The sequence below is a fragment of the Idiotropiscis lumnitzeri genome, chromosome 15, assembly GCF_059441095.1.
Source record: "Idiotropiscis lumnitzeri isolate Australia: NSW breed Sydney's pygmy pipehorse chromosome 15, RoL_Ilum_1.0, whole genome shotgun sequence".
Classification (NCBI taxonomy): Eukaryota; Metazoa; Chordata; class Actinopteri; order Syngnathiformes; family Syngnathidae; genus Idiotropiscis; species Idiotropiscis lumnitzeri.
The window spans coordinates 13232119-13258255 of record NC_142405.1 but is presented as its reverse complement, the minus strand read 5'-3'; the positions used below and the strand labels follow the sequence as shown (position 1 = coordinate 13258255).

The 26137-nt window shown below is 43.6% G+C and overlaps 1 protein-coding gene across 3 annotated transcripts in view; it reads right to left on the bottom strand.

The window, feature by feature from the left end:
* rbfox1 (RNA binding fox-1 homolog 1) overlaps positions 1 to 26137 on the bottom strand; it is a 265406-nt gene that overhangs the window by 160722 nt on the left and 78547 nt on the right. For 2 of the 3 annotated variants that reach the window (XM_088316625.1, XM_088316624.1), the window contains one exon: positions 9499 to 9643. The exons of the other annotated variant lie outside the window; for it this stretch is intronic. In XM_088316625.1, coding sequence (XP_088172751.1) covers positions 9499 to 9550 — 52 coding nt within the window. In that variant the 5' untranslated portion in view covers positions 9551 to 9643. The remainder of the gene's footprint in view (positions 1 to 9498; positions 9644 to 26137) is intronic. 3 annotated transcript variants of the gene reach the window in all.

Sequence of the window (26137 nt, the reverse complement as noted above, 5' to 3'; positions counted from 1 at the left end):
GTTCATGAATTTAGAATATGTCGATCCAAATATATGTCTTGTTTAATAGAGCGTTCCTTTGCCTCATTATGTTTTGTTTCAAATATTTGGGCTGCACAGTAATTTACCTCCCAGATGTACTGATTTAGGAAAGAATAAACTCTCAAACTATTATAGGGGAGAGAATGGGACGAGGCGGTGGGAAATTTTACTGCAGAAAATTGCTCTGATTGCAAGCTGATGCTTTCCTTTGTATCACCTAGAGAGAATTATTTTTCAGCACATTACGGCAGTGTTTAAATTGAGTCTAACTGGCGAGAGTTTACTCTTATTTACGCTGGATTGTGCATTGTATGGTTCATTTGATACAAATTGCATCCGCAGGTACTTTCATGAATTTAAAATCAATAGTCAGGAGCTGATTTTATTGGCTCTGCAATAGAGCTGCTGGCAGTGGTTGCTGAAGATATTTGTGGTTGCTTTAGCGGCGGATCTATCGTAATTCACCATTTTCATTAAAATAAAAGAGCTAAACATTCTACACAATGTTGTTTTTTCTTCTCTGAAGGAAGAATGTTTTTGCTTTTCTGTCATCTAGTTGAGCAGAGCACTAGCCGTTTGCCAAGCTGAGTTGATAAGCAAGGGCTCTTCAAAAAGAGGAATGTACATCTGATTGACGTGTAATTTATATTTCAGATTTCAATTGAATAACAAGTTCATTCCAAGTTTTATCAAGGGCCCTTTTATACAAAGCTGATCTAATAATTTTTTTGATTTGTCAGTCAGGAGCAAATAATTGTTTTGGACATTGCATGCAACCATACAAAATGATTTAAAGTTCAAGAACTCGGCTAAAAATAAAATACATAACCTAATCTAACCGAAGATTATGACAAAACACGCTTTTTGTGTTATGTTACAGATGTACATCATGCAACAAGTAACACAGCTTGTACTTGTTTTTGTTCTATGAGTATCACTAGGTCAATATCAATTATATTACATCTATCTCAAGTAACGAATAGCATGTATGCATTTTGCAGGGACATGTTGAATGGAGCTAATGCTAAAGAGAAAAAGGAATCATTGCACGTTATTGTATTGTACATGCATCATTGTGATTGGATGCTAGATCCTTTCTTCAGAGATAGAGAGAGAGAGAGAGAACCGAATCAGGTTAGTTTCTGCTGTTTCTAATGAAATAATTTTTCAAAATGATTTTTAATGATGATGCTGTGTTGCGCACAATGCAAACCCCCTCCTGGGGATGAAAGCTGGGAACCAATGATGGAAAAAGGGAGGGGAAAGAGAAATGAGTGAAAAGATGCTGAATGAGCAGGAATGCTAGCAGTCCCCAGTGGGAAACTATATCTCAACCTCTCCTCAGCTCATAATGGGCTGTGAGAGGGGCTAAAATGTGATGAGAGAAAGGGAAATTCAAACAATGCTATAGACGCTGTAATGGCTCCAAGAGACTTTATTTTATATTGTGTAATGGGACCTGCAAAGGCAATTTTCTAATTCCTCATCTGGTAATAGGTAAATATTTGTGTTCATTAAAAACACCTAGATGGAAATAGTGGAATTAGCCAGTAAATAAAGTGGCTACAGGAAATCTTGGAAATTTATATTCATCTAGCTATCCATTTTCGATTCCGTTGGTTAACGAAGGGACCTCGCATCATGGCTGCAGACATTCCTAATGCAGCTGCAGGTGGCAAGATCTATTAGCATTTTTGTGATGTTCATCAAGGTCTGCTGCAGCTGTGTAATGGCCCTTTTCAAAGTACTTTCGATAGATGACATGTACTGTATTTCCTCAAATACAAACTGGTTGGGGGCTTTATTTCCTCAAGGTCCAAGCGTTGCCAAACGTCTCTTTGAGAGAAGATCTTAATGTGAACAAATGTTTGCGGATGAGTGAAACTCAACATGCTGATGTCGGCGAACTGAGAATGAGCAGTTTACATTCTGTAACTCTCCTTGTGGTTTCATGAAGTGATTTTAAAACACGATGTTACGAAGCATAATGAGCAGATGAACACTTATTGGCTAGCGTGACCTGTGTACGAGTAGCATGTCGCGCCTGACTGGCAAGCTTGGCATGATGGAAGGAAGACGGCATGCATGCGTAAATTACACAAGACATCCTGTCTCTATCAAAAGCACTGCAAAAAAAAAAAAGACAATACAAAAAAAATATGAATTGTTCAACTCGACATGAATAAACCTCTCTGTTTTGGTTTGCTATTCATGCCATGAAAAATCAGGATGGAAAATGAGATTTGTTTCATCATTTGGAGGCCTCTTTAGATATGACATGCTCCATCAGACAAAGACCCCAACGAATACAGGAAAAATATGTGTTAAGTGGGACATTCTACTTGACAGACTAAACCACAATTTGGTATACAGTCTTGCCCATGACCCTTCACCATTTGTGAACTAAATACTTAATTTCATATTCCAAACCCAGTTCCAGGGCTCATGTTTGTCAGTTTGCAATCGACTATATTGAACCCGAAAGTCATTAGTGGAACAGGTCACTTTCAATATGCATTTAAATATCTATACTCTATCTAATGCAAAATAGAATCCAAGTAAGAACGATGGTATGCATTTCTTGGAATCTTTCCTTAATTAGTGTGAGCCCAAATGTATCCTCGTTTTCTCTAAATGCTGTCTCTCGAATCTTTGATCAGGCAAGAAAGTGGTGCATACTTTACTGTGACAGGCAAAGCACCCAAATACCAATAGAGAATGAATCTCTGTGCTGCAATAATTGGATTATCTCACACTGATATCATTACTGCCAGTGATTCACTGTGATCATTGATTGCATTTTTCAATTTACTTCACCATTAATGTGAGTGCCCTGACTGAACAATCTTCTGAAGAGTCCATGGCTTAGTCAATAGGTTCCACACCACAAAAAATAAAAATATAGTGTGATAGACGAGTAAAATATACCTGGTATTAACAAGACATGGAGACTATTTTTTTTTTAAAAAGATATATTACCGTTGTATATTATGTGGTTAGAAATTATGTATTTATATCGACATGAGTGAGTGTGTGTGTATTTCAAAATTACTAAAAAAATAAAAATACCAAATTTTTGAGCAAATAATCCTTTTCCATTACTGCAAGTGAGTCAATAGAAAGTCAACAAAAGTAGTGAAGAGGTAAATGGTGGTATGAATTGCAAAATGAGTTCAGTGAATCAAATAAGCAGCATGCGAGCAGCCACCACGAATAGTACTTCCAGTAATTGTTGTGAGGTCAAAAGACTAATGGAGACAACAGCTCAACCACTGTACTCATATGAACATAGGCCCCCCCCCGACACACCGAACACTTCCAACCGTTGCAGTGTTATTGATCCGCAGTTGGCAACATTTTCCAAACCAGATAACCATTCTTTCTGAGTGCTTGCTAGAGAGGTCAAGATCCGGCACACACATTATTTTATGTAACCGCACAAAAACAATTTAGGTTGCGTGAAATGCACGACATAAGCATTCCATTATTAAAATGATAAAAAGTCTAACGTTAACCATCGCATTTTCACATTTCAGTGTTGGCGAATTGGCATGTTCACTGATATTTTTTTAGGGCAACATATCCTCCGTTATTGGCTGACAATCTTTTGTATTTATTGTTTTTATTGCTTTGGCAGAATATGGAGAAATATGGGCAGGTTAAATTTAATTAATCAATATTTTTTTGTTTCATCTGCATTCCAAACATCCTGTTTTTCTGGCGATCATAAACTCTTTCAATGCCAGTTTTTTTTTTTCAAAGCCAAGTTCCCCATATTGCCACCCGTTATAAAGCATTACCAATGATCTTTCAAGACTCGCATTATAATGTGTTCTGTGGCAATATAAAAATCAAAATAAAAACAAACAAACATGATTTTAGCTGTTTTCCATTCAGAATTTGAACAATTAGACCAGTTTCTTCCCAAAAAACTGAGAAAACAATTTTCGAAGGAGAAAAAAAACACGTCAAGCAGAACAGTGATTAAAATTTATTTTGCTTTTGTGACACTTCAAACTGTAAAACTAAACAAAAAAAAACATGCCTGAGAAAGTTTATGATGGAAAAATAATTTATTTCCAGATATACTCTACAACCATACTAATAAATATAGCTTTTGCAAAAATCATGGAAAGACTTTCTTCATAGTTACATTTTTTTCAAGCATTAAGTAATTGTATTGGTCTATATAATTTACTTTGGTAAGGTCAGTGTAATTTATTATGGTTACATAAAAAAAAAAAAAAAAAAAATTACGATGATTGGGTCCAACTCTATTTACTTGGGTTGAATCAACTTATTTTATTCAGTGTCGTACAGTTGATTTATAGGGTCTGTGTATTTAAACGAATGCAGTATAATTCACACCAAAAGACATATGTAGAGGGAGAATATGCAATTGATGACCGATTGCAGGTTAGATTTAAGTAAATGAAACAGGAGGCCAATGCTTTTTTTGGAGTGTAAAAAATATACTGTAAGAGACGCATGGTTTGACTTTAAACTTCAGTGGTGTTCCTCATTCATTACATCACCTGCAATACTTGCAACACTCTGTTTATACAAAACATGCATCTTCTGGTCAAATGAAAGGTGTTTAAATTTGTTCCAATTCCAACGTGTTGGTATTTCGCTCCCTCATAATTGACGTGACAAGCCGAGATTGACACCCTAATCTTTATCTTCAACTCAAAAGCTGTGCTGATCTCAAGTCCAAAGCAGTAAACTGCAGCTATATACTGGCATCAATTATGCAGAAGATTGAATTTCACAGAGACACTCTCTTCTAAGGCCTTGCCCACACGAACATTGTTTTCTATAAAACTCGAGGGCTCTTTTTTCATGGGCAGAGTCGCGAGAGCTACTATCGAAGCTGCGCCACCACCACATCACCAGCTTGGGAGCGCAAATCAAAACAGTAAGTATTCCAGGCCATTGACTCAGCTCAGCAGCGTATTTGAATGGACAAGAAGTGTGGTTTTACGGATGTACAAAGGTGACCTGCATTTAAAAAAAAAAATGTCTAGAAATGCATGATCCCTTTTCAATGGGGTGCCTTATAATGCAAACAAAAAAAACTAAATAAAGAATAAAAAGTATCCACAACATAATACCAAAACTATTTGAACAAAAACACAATATACATCATCACTCACACGTAATGCTCCACTGGCCTCCCATCAGCCACAATATTCCAATCAATATTTGTTTATTACCGTTTCGGGCGTTAACACGTATGACTTGATACGGCGCCAATTGACGTCGCTTCCATCAATTGACGCTGTCCCCATCAAAAGGTAACGTCATTCTCACCATCGTTGTCAAAAGCAGCCCATTTTCTGAAGCTCCCATCTGCCCAAGAGACTGCTCACTTCTTGCTCCAGCATGTCTTCCACCTTTGTGGCAATCCTTTGGACATTGTTTCAGACAGGGGTTCGCGTCACAGGTCTGGAAATCTTTCTGTGTAGCGTTGGGAAGCTCCCTGAGCCTTTCTTCTGGATACCATTGACAGACCAATGGTCAATGTGAGCGAACCAACCACCACCTGGAGACAAAACTGCGCTGCATAACAACCCGCATGTCAACCAGCTCACCTGGGTGGAATATGCTCACAATTCCCTACCTAACGCCTCCTCATGATGTTGACATTCCAGTGTTACCTTGGCTATAAACCACCATTTTATCTCTCACAGGAAAATGATCTTGCAGTACCATCACTTCAGAACCACATGCCCCTGTGCTTCAGAGTCTGGACAGAAGCCACCACGCACTGCTCCGTTCTTCTGCAAGAACTCGGGTGCACGCATCTTCCACGTGTCTCAGATAAAGCCTACAAGATTTAAAGTCTTTTCAGGTGTGGAAATACCATCGGTATGCCAATTGAATTTCCAAAGTGCATGGAGGCTTGCGTCAACACAATCATCTCAATACGACAGTTTTTAAAGTCAAGCGCAGCTTTGTTGCCTAAGAATATAGAGCCCAAAGATGTTGATTTTTGTCCCCTTTTGTCCAATGCAACTGTGTCGTATGGTCTTGGAAAAAAAAAATGTTGAACCTTATTCAAAGATTGCTGGTTACTTTGCAAATGGTAAATCTGCTTTAAAATCAAAGCTGTTTCATCCGGTCAACAATAAAATGTGCCGGTATATCTGTATATAAGTGTTTGTCTAGACATCACAGCGGCCGGTTGGGTAGCACATGGTCCTCAAAGTGCAGAGTTAAAGGGTTTGATTTCAGCTTCTGGCCTTCCTGTTTGGAGTTTGCATCTTCTCCCTTTGCCTGTGAGTGTTTTTTTTCCGGGTGCTCCGGTTTCCTCTCACAATTCTACACTTTAAATTGATCCTAGGTGTGATCGTGAGTGTGATGTATGTGTGTGCATATATATTACATAGGTAAACACACACACACACACACATATACATATTTATATATATATATATATATATATATATATATTATTCAAAAACCTATTTTCAGTAAGATTGGGAGGGTACAGATCAGATACGTGACCATGGTCCATACCTCAGTTTCTGGTCCACAGTTTAGTATCTATTCAATAGTATGTTCAATCCATGTTTTGTGCTTCTAATTTTTGTCACTCAAATCCTCTCTGCGTGCTAGCGGTTCTACATTTAATGTGTCTGTGAGCTGCAATTTGAAGCCGGATACTGTTACAACAGGCACACACACACACACATGTGTCAATGCAAAGTGAATTCCAACTGAAACACTGCAGTCCATAAGGGAGTGTTGTCCTTAGCAGAGTGTAATGTATGGTACAATAAAAGTGAAAAATAGATTTGCGCTGGATATGTTGTATCTCTTCTTGCATGCTCAAACTGTATTGTTAGACTCACTTGGTAAGCACAAGGAAGTAACCAGTGCAGGAAGGATGCCGAACCACTAATTGCTCGCATTGTGTTGTTAAACCCTCTGTCTCGGTCCATATTCTTTTAGTCATTCTCCCTTTAACACTTTATTCCACTCTTTGTCCTCTTCTTTATACTCTCATGCATGCCGGCCAGCTCTTTTCTTTAAAAATCAATACACTATTGTGCAGTGGCTGCCATCTTCTAACGCAAATTTTCTTCCTAAATGGGGATGTGAGGCGTTCTGTCGTCCAGCACAATCCTTTATTGATTGTCCAATCCCATGTAAGCAGAATGGAAGAATGGGTGATGGCTACGAAATAATGAAGGACTGAAAGATGAAAGTAGAAGAGACAGGCCAAAAAGGCTGCGTTGGTTTGGCGTGGGGAGGATTTTTTCAAAAACTCTAACGTTAATTGAAAGGTTTGCATATAAATTTGAAAAGCCAATTTAACATCTAAATGGGTTTAATATAGTCGCTGCTCCTCAGAATAACACATCCTCCCAAGACATTGGATTTTGTTGAGAAACTGTCTTTATTATGTTACAAAAAATAGAAAATGGGTTTTGCTATGATTTACAATAAATTAAGACTTGATTGATTTGATATTTCTGGCCTATAAATGAAATCACTCAACAAAAACCAGCGTCTACTGAAATACTTGGTGTTATGTGGAGCTGCTACTTTATGTAAAGTTAGCTTGACCTGAAAATAATGTTGTAATACAGACAATTTGAGAGATAGTCATCCACTTTATTTCGATACGGTTTTCCTTATTTGGTTACGGTAGTTCCAAGATAATCCATTGATGCCATGTCACACGAACATAGCTCTATGTTGAAGCCACCTCCACAAGCAGACGCTGCATTCACCAGTGCACTCATATAACCGATCGACATAAGGAGCTTTGATGCTGAGCAAGATTGTGTTTGCATAACAGAAGCATATCACTGCGATGCCCAACTGAAGTGCTGATGGTCATGTGTCGTGCAATTCAAATAGTTCTGGTCGCTCCTTTTCTCACCATTGCACGAGACGCAAATGATCACACTTTGGCAGCCCCGACGCCTGATGTACTTCAGTTCAGTTTTTAGAAAAGGTGAGTTATGACATTAAGGCCACATCGTCCTGCTTTTAAAATATTTGCTTTGCTTAATTTTTTGGGTTTCATGAGAAAATGATAGCCGGCAATTAAGTAAACAGTAGAATTAGGCTCGCCTCGTCCCTGTATCGACGTTGTCAAGTTCATGCATTATTTCCTGTTAAAATGGGCATTAAGACTGCTGAATAAAGTTACAATGTAAGCCTAAAATTTGTATTTTTACAGCTGACATCAATTTTCTGGACAAAACCATGAAATAAAGGCAGTTTGTGTCATGTTGTATACTTTTAATCAATGCAACCAATAAAACTCACTGCAGCTCTGCTTGCCATTTCGCTTCAACTTATCTTTCTGAGAGTGAAATTCGACTCATAGCCATACCATATGTTCGTGGATTTGAGAAGGTCTTGAAAAGTATTTTCCTATGATTTCACAATGTCCCAAGTGCTTCTCTGCCTCCCCCTCCAGAGATGACGTATGGTTAACCAGAATTCTTTTTTACAAAAATCGGGTCTCAAAGTACAACCGCTGACCTGTACTATTAAAACATTGTTAGAAATATATAATAATTTCTGGTTAGTTAAAAAAATCTTGTATGTTTACAGCATATTTTGATACACAGCAGTCACCATGTTTTGGGTTGCGCAATGCATTCTGGGATAATGACGTGACATGGTTGTGCCCACATTGCTGCCAGAGGAGGTAATTGCTGCTAAAAATAAGCGCGCAACCATGGCCCTACCCAAAATGCTTTGCGACGTAAACAACAATGACACATCTAAAATGTATTAAACAGGCTGTTATTTTTTTAAATTTGATATTAGAGTTATGTTACAAGCAACCAAATAAATCATATAGAGCAGAGGTATTCAATTAAAAGTCACAGAGGTCCACAACGAAAATTCCTTCCAATTAAAAGGTCCGAACCAAAGTCCAACTTCCCAAAATGTCTAGCCTATGTTCACATTTTTATATAGTTTCAATATTTAGTAATTTTCAACAGAGCGCACTTAAACGAAAATGTAAAAATCTGTTGGACTGCACTCGAAGTTCGATGTTTTTGTGTGCGCTCACCTCAAACTTCAGCGGATAACTTTGCACAAAAGGGCGGTCCTTTGTTTCGTAGTGGCGCTTCGCAATGTTGCGACGGTTTCGGAGCATATGATGCACACTGGTTTTGAATCGGCTGCAGCCAGAACAAAACTAAATTTCTCCGTCCATTCATTTAAAACAAGACGCATCGACCTCGCTAACTTTTTAGCAAGGCATACTGTCAGCAGCACTTTCTTCCGGTATGCTGCGCAATTGGCAGTGGATCGTAAACAAAAGATTTGATTGGCTCAAATCAGTGACGCCTTTTCCGTATTTACTAGAGTTGCAGCGCCAACGTTTGCGAATGCGCCCTGAAAAAAATTCATCATAGATTGGCCATGGGTCCGGTCCGAACCATCCGTCCGGATCCGGACCGCGGTCCGCCATTTGGTAATGCCTAATATAGAGCAAACCTGTTATTACAGTCGGGGTTCCTTTTAAAGTCGTCTGGATGTCGTTCTCCATTAAGCCGTTCTTCTCCTTTGCCGGAGTTTTTCCCTCAGCCACCACCACAACTGGTCTGTCGAAGCAATCAGCTGCCTCTGGTTTTCCACAGGTCTAAAAAATAAAAAATACATTTTAAAATGAAACAAATGATTTACCCATTCTTGATGGTCTCCCTCACCACGGGTATTCACAAAACACACAGACTAAACTAATTCAAAAAATATGTTCTGGTACTCGTAAGTCAATGTACCAATTTGCAGTGCATAACCTATTATATAGCCCCTTTGCTTAATATAAAAATATATCAATTAATGTTTTTGTTCGCAGGGACAAAGTACCAATCGTAAAGTTGAGCCATGAGAATATGCTATTATTAAAACAGTGTTAATTTATAACATTTCTAGCATTGAAGAAAAAAAATGCACATTAATTTTAAGATACAACACTGGTCTTGGTTGGGATAAAATATTAATTGGTTAGCTACCGGTGACCCAGAACACTATTTTTTTTTTTGGCAGCCATCGAGAGCCTATTGAACCTTACATGAACTAATCTCCTTCTCGATTGCACACCATAATGTTAGGTCAAGCATGGTGAAAGCGCCATGATTCTCAATTTCTCATATTGACAATGCTGCAGGCGCAGTGGTTGGTTGGTATGTTTTTTTGTTTGTTTTTTCGTTTTTCATTAAGGCATGACTGCTTTTATTGCATCAGTTGAAGATCAACCACAACTCTGTCACTGCCTCACTAAAAAGGATTTATATTTTTTATCTCCATAATGCATCTGTCATCTCCCTTAACTTCCACTCCAACATCTATCCTCCATGATTAATTTCATTTCTTAAATCAGTGGAGAGTGTTCTTCAACATCCTCAGTGCCTTTTTTTTTCTTTCCTTGAAACTTTATTCATCCCAGCTGACATTTCGTGGACATAAACTCTGCACCCTATTTGATGGTAGTCTCCCACCTTTTCCTATAGTGAGTCATAACCAGGTGAAGGACAAATCATTTGGGGGAGTGTACTAAGGGTAGAAAAAAAAGCATATTTGTGCTAGAGTAGGCCTTTTTGACATATATAATTAGATCATATAAGTTGATATTTCTGGAGGTGACAGTAAATCTAATGTAGTGTTTTGTGTCGTTTGTTATGATACGTAAAACAAATTTATTTAATGTCCACGTCAAATGCGTTGTTCCATGTTTTAAAAATGTATAGTCATCTCTGATATGTGTCATCTGAAATGTATTTTCTTTATTTTGAGAATTTTAGTATGACCGCAACAAACAGCTGTAATTTATGTCTGCAGCGGAAATGATGTCAGGATTGCCTTATGGCAAGGAGGAGGTGGACCCAATAGGCGAGGAGGCAGGGAAATGGATGATGTTAAGGGGAATTTATTGAAGGGATCAAACGAGGACAAACAGCGAGGCAGGATACAAAACAACAAGGGCAAACAGGACGCGACTAACTGGGACAAGGATAAAGGGCCGGAACGAGGACGGAAACGAGAACCAGAGCAGGAACGAGATCTAGGGGCGGTCGTGACAGTCCGTGACGCAGCAACAGGGAGCCAAACGGGATAATGACCCGACACTGGGTTGAGGGCATGGAAGGTATAAGTAGTCCGGTAATCAGGGGAGCAGATGGGGAGCAGGTGTGTGATCGTGAACTGGGAACAGGTGCGTGGCTGGTGAGAATGAAAACAATAACACAAAGCACATGGCAGGGAGGTGACGAAAACAATAACAAAAGACACATGGCAGGGAGGTGACGAAAACAATAACAAAAGGCTGTCATGCCCGACGCGTATCATGACAGTACCCCCCCTCAAGGGACGGATTCCAGCCGTCGCAAAGAATAACAAAAACGAAAAAACCATGTCCCAAAAACAAGGGTGGGCGGAAGGGGTCGGGAGGTGGGTCAACGACCCGTGATCGAGGCCGGTCTGGCGGATGCCCGGGGGGCCAGACCAGCGAGTCCTTTCGTGGCCCTTCAGGGGGCCGTGCGGGTGGCCAGACATATACGTCCCGATGGGGCCATTCAGGCGGACGTCCGGGACGACCCGAACTCCACCTTGAGTCCGCTGATGGGGCTGAGACGAGGGGCGGCGGCGGGACGCTGGGTGCTGCAGAGGACGGAGCTTGGACCGGCGTTGAGGCGGGCGCAGCCGAGGCAGGAACTTGGAGCGATGGCGGGACGTCGGACGCCGCCGAGACGGAGACGAGGCATGGTGGAACGCCGGACCCCGCCGGAGCCGGGACGAGACGTGGCGGTGGGACGTCGACCGCCGTCGAGGCAGGCACTTGGTGCGGCGGCTGGTCGTCGAACCCCGCCGAGACCGGAACATGGAGCGGCGGCTGGTCGTCGAACCCCGCCGAGACAGGAACGTGGAGCGGCGGCGGCGGCTGGTCGTCGAACCCCGCCGAGACAGGAACGTGGAGCGGCGGCGGCGGCTGGTCGTCGAACCCCGCCGGGACAGGAACGCGGAGCGGCGGCTGGTCGTCGAACCACGCCGAGACAGGAACGTGGAGCGGCGGCTGGTCCTCGAACCCCGCCGAGACAGGAACGTGGAGCGGCGGCTGGTCCTCGAACCCCGCCGAGACAGGAACGTGGAGCGGCGGCTGGTCCTCGAACCCCGCCGAGACCGGAACGTGGAGCGGCGGCTGGTCGTCGAACCCCGCCGAGACAGGAACGTGGCATGGCGGCTGGTCCTTGAACCCTGCAGAGACAGGAAAGTGGAGCGGCGGCTGGTTGTCAAGCCCCGCCGGGACAGGAACGTGGAGTGGTGGCGGTTCGTCGGATGCCGCCGAGGCAAGGGCGGCAGGCGGCGGCTGGTCCTCCAACCCCGCTGAGACAGGAACGTGGCACGGCGGCTGGTCCTCCAACCCCGCCGAGACAGGAACGTGGAGCGGCGGCTGGTCCTCGAACCCCGCCGAGACAGGAACGTGGAGCGGCGGCTGGTCCTCGAACCCCGCCGAGACCGGAACGTGGCACGGCGGCTGGTCCTCCAACCCGGCTGAGACAGGAACGTGGAGCGACGGCGGGTCGTCGTCCACCGCCCAGGCAGGAAACTGGAGCGCCGGCGAATCGTCGAGTTCCGCCGAAAAAGGAGCTTGGGGCGACGGCGGATCGTCGAGCACCGCCGAGGGAGTGACGGGAAGCAATGGCGTGTCCTCGGGCGCCGCCGGGACAGGGAATTGGGTTGGCGGCGGGCCGTCTGGCACCGCCGAAGCAGGGATTTGTGGCGGACGCATGGCGTGCTCCGCCGGAACAGGGACTTGTGGCGGACGCAGGACGTGCTCCGCCAGAGCAGGGACTTGTGGCGGAGGCATGGCGTGCTCCGCCGGAACAGGGACTTGGGGCGGACGCATGGAGTGCTCCGCCGGAACAGGGACTTGGGGCGGACGCATGGAGTGCTCCGCCGGAACAGGGACTGGTGGCGGACGCAGGACGTGCTCCGCCAGAACAGGGACTTGTGGCGGACACAGAACGTGCTCCGCCAGAACAGGGACTTGTGGCGGACGCATGGCGTGCTCCGCAGGAACAGGGACTGGTGGCGGACGCAGGACGTGCTCCGCCGGAACAGGGACTTGTGGCGGACGCAGGACGTGCTCCGCCGGAACAGGGACTTGTGGCGGACGCAGGACGTGCTCCGCCGGAACAGGGACTTGTGGCGGACGCAGGGCGTGCTCCGCCGGACCAGGGACTTGTGGCGGACGCCGAACGTGCTCCGCCAGAACTGGGACTTGTGGCGGACGCATGGCGTGCTCCGCCGGAACAGGGACTGGTGGCGGACGCAGGGCGTGCTCCGCCGGAACAGGGACTGGTGGCGGACGCCGAACGTGCTCCGCCAGAACTGGGACTTGTGGCGGACGCATGGCGTGCTCCGCCGGAACAGGGACTGGTGGCGGACGCAGGGCGTGCTCCGCCGGACCAGGGACTTGTGGCGGACGCCGAACGTGCTCCGCCAGAACTGGGACTTGTGGCGGACGCATGGCGTGCTCCGCCGGAACAGGGACTGGTGGCGGACGCAGGGCGTGCTCCGCCGGAACAGGGACTTGTGGCGGACGCAGGGCGTGCTCCGCCGGAACAGGGGCTGGTGGCGGACGCAGGACGTGCTCCGCCAGAACAGGGACTTGTGGCGGACGCAGGACGTGCTCCGCCGGACCAGGGACTTGTGACGCTGGCGAGGCGCCGGAGGGGGGGTCAGCAGCTCTCAGGAGGCCAGAACGGGCCCCCCCAGCTTGGGGTGAGCCGGGACGGGGCGTATCAACTGGCGGGGAGCCGGAACGGGGTTCAGCAGCTGGCAGGAAGTCCGGACGGGACTCAACAGCTGGGGAGGAGCCGGAACAGGACTCATCCGCTGGCGGGGAGCCGGCACTTGACTCATCCGCTGGCGTGGAGCCGGAACGGGGCTCGGCAGCTGGCGGGGAGCCGGGAAGGGGCTCGGCAGCTGGCGGGGCGCCGGAACGGGGCTCAGCAGCTAGCGGGGAGCCGGAACGGGGCTCAGCAGCTAGCGGGGAGCCGAGACGGGGCTCAGCAGCTGGCAGAGCGCCGGGACGGGGCTCGGCAGCTGGCGGGGAACCGGGAAGGGGCTCGGCAGCTGGCGGGGAGCCGGGAAGGGGCTCGGCAGCTGGCGGGGAGCCGGGAAGGGGCTCGGCAGCTGCCGGGGAGCCGGAACAGGGTTCAGCAGCTGGCGAGGAGCCGGGATGGGACGCTGCGGCTGGGGGGCAGCCGGGAAGGGACGCTGCGGCTGGCGGGGAGCTGGGAAGGGACTCAGCAGCTGGCGGGCAGCCGGGAAGGGACGCTGCGGCTGGCGGGGAGCCAGGAAGGGACTCAGCAGCTGGCGGGGAGCCGTGGCAGGGCTCAGCAGCTGGCGGGGGGGCGACAGAGGGCTGGGCGCAGCAGTCGGTCCGGGCACAGCCGAACCGGGGGCCCTGATCCCTATCAGCCTGCCGCCATAGGGAATCAGGGGAATGGGGAACACGAGGGACAGAGGTTACCGTGGCTGGTGAACGCGAGCTAGGGGGTGCCAGGAGAACGTGAGCAGGTTTTGAAACTGTTGGGGAACGAGGTGTGCGACGAGACCGTGACTTCCGAGATTTGGGACGTGAAGCGCGCGAGGTGGAGTGGGAGGTGATCTGGGAAGACTCAAACGAGAAAGGTGTCAGGAATGGTTCGGGGGGGAAAAAGTGACTGGTACTAACGGTGTCCGGGTTGCGCTGAGCGTCTAACAAGGCGTATATGTAGTCGGCATCGTACTCGTGATCCGAGTCGACCAACACGTGCGGGGCATAGTGCTCAGAATCATCATCGACCGACAAGTGAGGGGCATAGTGCTCAAAATCTTCTGCTAAATCATAATCAACAAAAACGTGAGGGGGTGGATTGGCCTGGTGATCAAAATTTTCGTGGTAATCGGAATCTATAATACAGTGCGGAGGAAGGTCGGGGAGGAAGTCGAGGGCGTTACCGTAACACGAAGACGAGGTACGGGGCTGGTCGGCAGGCTGATGAGGGCGGTTGTCTGGGCGGCGGTGTCCCTGACGCCGCCGGGAGCCCCTCGTTGGGTCCTTCTTAGGTCGGGTCATTCTGTCAGGATTGCCTTATGGCAAGGAGGAGGTGGACCCAATAGGCGAGGAGGCAGGGAAATGGATGATGTTAAGGGGAATTTATTGAAGGGATCAAACGAGGACAAACAGCGAGGCAGGATACAAAACAACAAGGGCAAACAGGACGCGACTAACTGGGACAAGGATAAAGGGCCGGAACGAGGACGGAAACGAGAACCAGAGCAGGAACGAGATCTAGGGGCGGTCGTGACAGTCCGTGACGCAGCAACAGGGAGCCAAACGGGATAATGACCCGACACTGGGTTGAGGGCATGGAAGGTATAAGTAGTCCGGTAATCAGGGGAGCAGATGGGGAGCAGGTGTGTGATCGTGAACTGGGAACAGGTGCGTGGCTGGTGAGAATGAAAACAATAACACAAAGCACATGGCAGGGAGGTGACGAAAACAATAACAAAAGACACATGGCAGGGAGGTGACGAAAACAATAACAAAAGGCTGTCATGCCCGACGCGTATCATGACACATGAAATCCTCCAAAGACCAATTCCTTACAGGTGAGCAAATACTCAACCATTAAATTTGTGCTTGTCCGGGCCTTTGGAGTTTTATTTATTTATTTTCATTAAACTTGCATTGAAGACCATTCTCTCCCCTTAAAACAATTACAACTACATTTGACTGGTTCAATACAATTATGTTTTGGTTTGGGTTTTTTTATTCATAACAGAATTTCCGAGCACACATGCAGTACCTACAAGCACACAAACCCCATTTTCATCAATGTGAGTGACACTTTCCAACAAGCAATTAGCTGCGCATGAGTAGGAGAAAAATGAATATGTTGAGGGAAAAAAAAAAAAAAGGAACATGACAGCTCGAATGACAGAAACAATTATAGAAAACTCAAAAGTGTATGAGTTTTTCTATTGGCTTGCACCTGTAAGATATGAATTTGAGTGAAAGCATTTAGCTCAGGTGTGTTATCTCATTGCGATGAGTGTGATTAAAATCTTTGCCTGCCAGACAAATATGACATATTGAATGTCGCAACTGATTATTCTACTGTGTTAAATCTGCTATAAGTAACACATCCCTAAAATGTTGAGGAACGGGAGAAATAAAACAAAAAGGGAGAATTTTGGAAGCTTTAAAAAGCACAGGTGCTTTTAGTTAACATAATTATCATTTTTGTATTTTTTTTGTATATTATTTAAGCTTAAAATTGCCACCGCCTTAGGCAACAGGCAAACAAAACAACACAATTATCAATTTATCAATCAAGTTTGCGTCATGAAATCTTTCAGCAACCAGGAACACTTACTCCGCGAGGAGGTTGGGGCGGGAGACCTTAGTTTTGATCATTTTAAAATTGACCTTCAAATATGATTTTACCAATTCTCAATCAGCATTCAAAAACTGAAACCCTTCCCTAACCCTAACCCACACCACAGGAAGGACTAAAGAGGGGGAAGAGCTGAGGACCGCATGAATGTGAGCTAGACATGCTAAGCACTTGAGCACCATACAGCCATATGTAAAAACAATCATCCATGCATCCATTATCTCCTCACAAGGGTTGCGCGGGTGCTAGAGCCTATCCCGAGCTGCCTTTACAATAGGTGGGGTACAGCCTGCCAGCCAATCGCAGGGGACACATAGACGAAAAAACATCCGCAAACATATTCACACCTAGGGCCAATTTGGAGTGTTCAATCAACCTGCCATGCATGTTTTTGTAATGTATGAGGAAACCGGAGTACCCGGAGAAAACCCACACAGACACGGGGAGAACATGCAAAGTCTACACAGGAAGGCTGGAGCAGGAATCAAAGCGTGCAACTCTGTACGGTGAGGCGGACGTGCCGGTTTCCTCCCATGTTCCAAAAACATGCACAGTAGGTTGATTGAACACTCTGAATTGTCCATAGAAGTGTTTGGAAGCGTGGATAATTGGTCGTCTTTGTGTGCTCTGCGATTGGCTGGCAACCAGTTCGGGGTGAACCCGCCTACTGCCTGAAGACAGCAGGGATAAGTTCCAGCATGCCCGCGACCCTGGTGAGGAGACGCGCCTTAAAGATGGATGGATGGTTCACATTTTAAAGAGCAACAGCAAGAAGCCAAAATGGAAATCACAATTCCCTTTCAATAACTTGCCCAACCTAATAGGCAGCACTACTGTCTATTATGCTTTTCACATAGAAATGTCTGTTACTTTGCCTCAATTAATGCTTAATTACTTAATGCAAATGAAATGAGTGACAGTGGCTAGTATTATTGTCATCATTGCTCTTATGAAACAACTAATTTGTGATTAGGTGGGCAAAGAAGGCAATATGGATGATAATGATGATATAAAAGGCAGTTATGGGTCAGCCATTGCTCTATTCTGGGAGTCATTCATGGTCAGCACTGCCCAGCCATGTGTTACTCACTCTAGGTGGTTCCCACCTATTAGCACCTGGTTCACTTGTACTGCTAGGTCTCAATAGAGTGCAGTCATTTTCTGCAAGTCAGTAGGTGTGGATCATGTCAGGGCCTCGTGCAACCCAGTTTGTCAATCAAGACCGCCGTTTTTGATGGTCACTGGCTTGTATTCTAAGAGATAACTGTGGGATGCTTTCAAATCCACTCGCCACTGAGTACTGGTGTTATATAATGCCTCCTTATCGCATTAGTTTTCTTGCACAGTTCAGTCTCTGTCTTTGGTAGGTCAGGTTACACTCCACATACACTCCCTCACTCTCTCTCCAGATTGATGCACTAGATTGAAATAATTAATATATTGCTAAATATTGCAATAAATATATTCCATGGTTCATATTTTTCTTTGCTGAAGAACTCAATTGCTCATGACTTATTTACACTGTCCACAATATGTAAAACTGCCGAGTGGCAAAGTACCCAAAGAAATTAAAGACACTGAAAGGTTTGTATTACAGAAAGGACAGAGAACAGCGAGTAAATTAAGGCAGGCTGTAAAAAAGCAGAGAGCATAGCAGGGTGGGGGTTGGTTGCAGAGAATAAGAGCTTCCTTTTCTAATTCCACAGACCATTAAATTGTAATTTCAGAGCTTGATATATTTATGCATTAAAACATTATGGGAGCCTACCCGACCAATTACTATGCAGACACAGCTTCTCACACCCTACCTCATCGGCAGAATGTGGCACGATCACATGCATGAAATATAGGCTCCGCAACACATCACGCCGACAATCAATGAAAGACATTCCTAAGGTGAAAATGTCATGCAAAAACTTCCTGTGCTCAACCACGGGTGGAGGAAACAATTATGTATTCAAATATTACAGCATGTTGGCGTCATGAATAAGCATCGGTTTACATGATGGTTCAAGTGACTGGGTTTCATTTTCCAACCCAATTGATGGTCATTTAAACACGTATCGGGATACGTCCATTGAAAGGGCAATTGGTTTGTGTTGTGCACATACTTTATTCACAAGGAACCGCGGTCTTTTGGGTACAGGAAGTATAACGGCAAAAATGACAGTGGTGAGTCAGTCCGTCTGGTGTGCCAGAAATGCGCGAGCAGAGGTAAAAAAAATATGGCTGCAAAACTCAGACGCAGCACACTTTTGGCTAAAGGAGGAAAGAGATTTATTCCAATGGTGGTTGACAATAATGTGTTTTATTGACAGTAGAAAGTGAGAATCGAAAATTGCATATACTGTGTCGTTACATTATCTGTATATTGCAGTTTCGATCGGGACAGGAGTTCGATAACTGTCTTCTCATGCATGCGTACGGGTTCTCACAAATGTTTCAGAAACTAAAATTTTGATCTTATCCCACATTTGTCTTGCATGTAAACGTAGGCAGAGTCTCAAAAGGCCATTTGACATAATTAGAAAACATAAACTGTCTTAACCTGTGATCATCACCCAATTCTGAGATTGGATGCCAGGCGTCACTCCAGCCACCTTCCTATAAATAGATAGATCGATAGATAGATAGATAGATATGCTCCTCTGCCGCACTCGGGTCAAGTGACAAGGCTGTTGACATTGTCCACAATTACCCGTTGCTTGTCCTGCATCGGCCTCTCTGCCATGTCCTAAAGCAGTCAAGGACCTTGCTAAACACTGAGAAAGCTGCCTTAACCAGCTTGTCGAGCTTCCTGGTACCTAAACATCTTGTTGTGATGTTGCTACCCCAGAGGACCTCACCACAGAACAGTGCGCTCACCACCAGTGGCTGAAAGAAACTGAGTGGCATCTCCGTGCGGACATGGACTGAGCTTCCTCTGCCCCATCCTCTCCAAATTAGCGGACCACCTCAACGTATTGGTCTGCATCAGATATTGACTGGCTGCAGTGGTGGCCTGACACAGTAAAAGTCGATGACCATCTCTTTATTCTTGGTGTTAAAAAGTCGGCCATACATGTCTGTGTGTAGATTTAGATATTAAATTGACAGCACTTTGTACGTGCGTTCTTTTTTGTATTGCCAAGGTAACAAATCCCGACTCGATATCCGTAGATGCTTAAAACCAAACATTCGGACTCGGGTGACAAAAAAAGTGTGGTTGGACATACCTACTTAAAAGCACTTGAGAAGTCATATTGCAACATGATCTTCACTTGATTCAACAGCTCCTCCAGGTAGGCGTATGCTCAATGCAACAGATGGAGGCGGGCATCGTCGCTCTAATAAAGTTCCCAAACTGTAAGGGGTCCATAGCATGAGTAGTTTGTGATCTAAGGTGGCGAAAGAAGCACTCCATCCTCTTCATAATGTGTGAAGAAAAGTCTGTAGGCATTTGACATGTTTCTAGAGCACCCTGCCTGCCTACAGGCTCAGGTTTAAGACCACCTGAAGGGAATCAGTTACTTAGACTAGCGCAGACTATAAGCATACTGGTGCACAAATTATCTGGGCCAACTGGGTTCTTCTCAGTACGTGACTATAATTAATTATTGACTTGAGATCAGGCCAGAAATTTAGAATATTTCCCTTCCATCAAACAGTTAAAAAACTAAGTAATGACTTAGAAAGGTTATTTTCAAATTTGGTTATCTGCATTATAGCAATTTGTCTTTAGAATCCAATATAGTCCCTCATGTCATGGTCAAAATTGCTGAATATGAATATCCATCCTCCATTATCTGTAACGCTTCTCCTCACAAGGGTCGTGGGGGGGGGGGGGGGGGTGGAGCCTGTCCAAGCGGTCATCGGGTAGTAGGCGGGGCACAACAGCAGGGCACACATAGACGAACATGAATTTGAATATAACCTGTTCAAATACATATTTGACACTGTGAGCGACAGAAAGCAGGCAAGACTCACTTCGGCTTGCAAAATCTCTCGCAAACTGGGATGAGGAAGCTTGAGAATGCCTGATTGTCAATCATCACATCTCCAATGTAATTTTTTCAGGCACTGTTACCATGCATTAAAATTTTACATCGTCAGGCTAAAATTCAGGCTTATATTCAGTATTTAACATTTGCTGGTATTCATATAGTTGAGCTGTTTGCATATAACGGCAAATAAAAAAAAAAGCACAAGGAGAGGCAGACGGTAAGCTGCCTCACGGAAAGGGGCGTTTACGTTGCCGCTGTTCTTCTTCCACAAAGACAAAACATCGTAAAATTATGACAGAGGTATCACAATACCCGATCATAGCCAGAGTGTTAAGATAAACAACCGAGACTCACTGTAAATGCCTCTCAATGTTGATGTCGGCATGTATCAACTTTTAGGAATGCTTGAAGTGAAGTCTGTGAGAATGTCAATTTGGAGCATTTGAAATGAGTGCCAGTTTTTCAGGAAGTCAATGTGAAAGGGGGCTAACGACTGTCTTTAACGAGTAAAGTGATTTTTGTTTTTCTTCATTGTTTTCGAAACTTTATATTGAATGAGACATTTATGACTCTCTCTGTATTATCAGCCCACGCCTGCAAATAGACCTGATAAAATGCATTTTGCATCGCAGAAACACATTCTTCACTCAAGTTACACAAGTATAATTTGCCACTTAACGGTCAACGGTCAGTGCGTATCCTGACAAAAAATAAAAAAATATGACCCAGTCAAGAGGCCGTATTTTTTGACAGCTTCACTAAAACAACCGTTTCTCCATGTTGTTGCAGATGCCATTATAAGAGCTCCAGGGAAAAAGTGTCAGTTGTCTTAAAACAACTTCACAACAGAGGACACATCCATAGACATCGTGAATGGTGATCTTCAGAGAAGTAGTTAGGCTCCCCATTAAAATCCCCAAAGTTTATTGCAAGTGCCGTGAAAGGTTATGGCAGCGAAGTGAGAGGATGACTATATGGCTTGAAATACTCAAATGCAGGGCTGCATTCAAAAAAGGAAAAATGTATTTTAGACTTTCGAACAGTCGCCAGTTCCTGGGTCTGTTGATTCAGCGTAAGGTCAGCGAGAAGGCTCACTGTAATCAACTCGTGATCTGATTAGCCATGCAACTATCAAATCTGAAAGCCCGTTGACTTTGACAGAACAGATTCCGGCACAATTGTATCTGAAAGCCTCGGAAACATGCCTGGCAACAGAAGCTAGCGGAATTCTGATTGGATAAAAACACTCACCTAAAAATACAACACTAGGATATATGACAACAATGTGAATAACATGATAATTTTTTCTTGATTATGTTTGGCCAGCAGAGAAGGCCTTGACCACCCACCACTGTATTCACTGTATTTGTATGTTGCTACTCATAAATGCCTACAGTCCTGACACTGTGAAGCTTCACTTTCTCTTTAAAGTGAATCTCAACTCAGTGTGTATGAAAATAAATAAATCTCTCTTACAGACTCTATGTCAAATGATAACATCACCATCATCAGTCCCTACCAGAGCCGTGGGCCTAATGACGACTGCAGGTCGCAACGATTGCAACTACTGGTTCAGGCTTTTGTCATCTGTCATCACAACAATTGCTGCAGACGTCTTTTTTGCTGTGATACCAGCAGCTAACATCGGACCTATTACAGTGCAATCCTCATGGCACATCCCCTCTGTTTTTTTGTTCATATGTTGTCTTTTTTTTTTTTTTCAACAAACTTAATTCAAGTTGGGTCTTATTTTTCACACCTACATTCAGTGGCGTTTCTTTTCAGGTCTATCTCTGTATGCAATAAATTCAGGACACTGATTTTGCCCAGAGCAATACACCACACTGTGTCTGTGTAACCTTAAAATTAAGTCCAAGATCTTACACCTTGCCAAGCTCCAGTCCTCATTTAATAACTACATTGCCACTGCTTTGCCAGAGCTCAAACAAAGAATTCATACATACTGATAATAAAAAAATACAAATTTTTTAAAAAAAATCTTGCTTGTTAAATCTTATTTCTTGAGTTTGTTTTTGATGCCATTATAATGTTTATTAATCAATAACCTAGCTTACGTGTTACTGATATTTATCTTAAAGGAATGAATGAAAATAGATCAAGTAAAAAATAAATCAATAAATTTAAAAAAATGAAAGAAGCTTTAGAAAAATAAAAATCCTATTTTTTTTTTAAACTGGGTACCACTGTTTTGATTTTACAATTTCTCCCTGATTTCATCAGATCCAAAGGGAATTTGTCTGAGAAATGCTTAGTGTGACTATGGAAGAAAGTGTGCTTTCCTCGTGTCACACAATCCATCAAAGGCAACTCTCCTTGCGTGTGGATCAGTGCGGGTTACTTGCACTCCCTAAGCTAAGTTGTGTGAACTTGATGTATGTGCTGTCGACTGGCAGTTAATGAAACAACAGCCACAGCAGCCTACCTGTCTCTTTGCTTTCTCTTCATCTTGACGAATTCCACCTTCCTACATATGCAAAAATTATAATATATGCCGAAGCGTAATTAAGACTTTTGAGGGAATACTATTTTATGTATATATATATATATATATATATATATATATATATATATATATATATATATATATATATATATATATATATATATATATATTAGAGCTGTGCAAAAATAGTTTTTGACTCAAATTGAGACCTTTGCATAGAATTATAGCATATTATTTTGTCTATCATTCTAAATGGATGAACTCCCCAGCTAACTTAGTGATAGCGAGGATGATGCGAGATAGCTCAAGTAGATTTACTGTACCAGGATGTGGAGAGGGATGCTGGTGGTCAAAGACAGCATTTTTAAACTAAAAACAAACAGTTTTGTAGGTAGAAGGAGCTGCCGGAGTATCAACTTTCGGATTCAATAGATGTGTTTTTCATGAAAGTAGAATGAGTACTCAATTCGAGTTAGTTCAAATCATTTGATGAATGTCAAACCGGAATTTAGGATTTGGGAGACACCCTGAGCTGGTTGCCAGCCAACTGCAGGTCACATATACACAAACAACCATTCATACTGATGTTCACGCCTAAGGACAAGTGAAGGCCTACTGTTGTGACTGGTTGTCCCTTCATTTTTCTTGAATTATCAGTTGCTATGCAGTTGCTATGGTATTTAAGCTTGAGTTACTCAGTGACACGTAAGTACGTCAAGATTTCTTCGAGTGAGATTGTCAGCTTTCTTTCATGTCTTCTACATACAGCCTTGCTCTCTGTAGTTATTTTGAATTTTCTTTGATAAACACTTTTACTTTTCAACTTGCGTGTAATGTCAGCTTGTGGCTCCAAAATCACACTCCACATGTGAAACCTTTGTCTATATTGCAGGGGTGGGCAAACTTTTTGATTGGAGGGCCACAATGGGTTCTAAAATTTGACACAGGGGCCAGATGGATGGAGTGTTTTGGAAACATCACCTCATCGGATAAAAAAAATACACTTAATTTTTAATTAAAATAAACAAAAGCATTACAACAAAATATATGTGTTTGACAAACAAGAGTATTTATAAAATTAAACATTAACAAGGTGTATTCAGTTAATTTGTTTTTCAAGTTTGGCGGGCCGGATTAAACTAACTCTTGAGTACAATGACAATAAAGGGATTTCTAATTCTAATGTGGCCCCCGGGCCGTAGTTTACCCACACCTGCTGTATTGTCTCTCTCTCTCTCTCTCTCTCTCTATATATATATATATATATATATATATATATATACATATATTTGCTGCATATTAATCATGATTTCCACAATTAACTTTTGATTAATTGCAAATAAATTATGCCTGTTCTCCAATGTACATGTCGTCTTGCTAATTAATGAGTCTAAATAAAGGGAGCCAATATATATATGGCGGACGGGTTTTAATTGGCTGCTCAGAGGGAAGCACTGTTGACGCCACAAGTCTGCAACGTTTCTCCTCTCTCTATCCACCCCTGAGACCAAAAGATAACCACATATATGGACAGAGACAGATTCCGAGTTGCAGTAACACAATTAACGTGAGGGGTTGGAAGGATGTGAGCTCTGCAAGACTCTTGGATTCAAGGAAGAGAATGTGAAAAGGGGACTTCTTCTCTCACATCACAAATAACACTATTACAACGTAGTATTTAATAATAGTGAATTACTTTATTTACTGTTGATAATTGATAGAGTGTAATAGTTAATAAATGTTAGTCTAATGAGCATATGTCTGTAAAGAGCCACTCTATTGTGTTTTTTTTGTTGTTACTTGGCTCTTACCTGCAACTCTTCCTAGTTTTTCCGAGCTCGCACACTATTGGGTTAAGCAAGTAGGCATGCACCTAGGGACTACTGTAATCAGCTACCAGTTTTAGTTCTGCGACCATTCCGGGAAGGCGCCAGATTGTTTCTTTGTCTTTGCCTTGTCTTCATTTGCTGTGCTGCATTCTACTTCTCTCCCTGACTTGTGACTGCTCCTAACATAATGTTTTTGTGCTCCTTGTTTTCCTCCTTAAGTCCTGGCTTTTTTTGGAAGTACTTCTCCTTCAATCATTGTTTGTTTGAATGTTGTTGATTGCTTGTTCTCCTTTCTTGTAAGTAGCTCCTTGTTTGGCTTTTCTGGAGTACTTTTTACAACTATTTTTCCTACTCATCAGCAGTACTTAACATTCATTAGTCTTATAACTTAGTTTTGTACTCATTAGTAGCACTATCCATCCATCCATCCATCCATTATCTGATCCGCTTATCCTCTCGGGGTACACCCTGAACTGGTTGCCAGCCAATAGCGGGGCACATAACGACAAACAACCTGTCACTCCTATAATCACACCTAGGGACAATTTAGAGTCTCCAATCAATCTACCATGCATGTTTTTGGAATGTGGTTACCTGGAGAAAACCCTCAAAAGCACGGGGAGAACATGCAAACTCCACATAGGAAGGCGATATTCGTATACAACCCTGGACCTCTGCACTGTGAGGCGGACGTGCAAACCAGTCAACCACCGTGCCGCTATTAGTAGCATGAACTCTAACTATATTTATAGAGTGTTCATTTTTGACAGGTTTGATTTGGTTAAAGTTAATTCAGGTATGATTGTGTCTGATGGAGTTGTTCGCTTGCCAAGTGATTGTTATCCTGATAATGGGTCCAACTTTCTTGAAAAGGTAACTATGTAAATGGGCTACGTGTGATCTAAACTGAACTTTATGGCCTCCTGTTAAATGGTCGGAGGGTTAACTGCCCACCAGTCAGTCGCATGAAGACAGGCAATTATTCATATATATATATATATATATATATATATATATATATATATATATATATATATATATATATATATATATATATATATATATATGAGCTACAGGTGCTCACAAGTTTCGTCACAAACTCACAAGATTGTGAGTCCAAATAAAAAGGGTAAAAGTAAATGTTCAAAAGCACTTAACAAGGTTTAAGAACTCTCCTTGTAAATCACAAAATAGCCCAGTGTGTACGCAGTATACTTTGTTGTTGCAGATAGTAGATTCTCTGTTGGAGCTAATGCCAAGCATATCGTTAAGTCAATCGTATTGTATCTGGGGCAGTTTTTCTCCTGAGTGTATGCATTGAGTGAAGGAATTGCACATCATTACCTTGAGGTGATCTACTGAGTTTTAAAATCTTCATTTTCGTTATCTAGCATGGTCAGAACGATATGT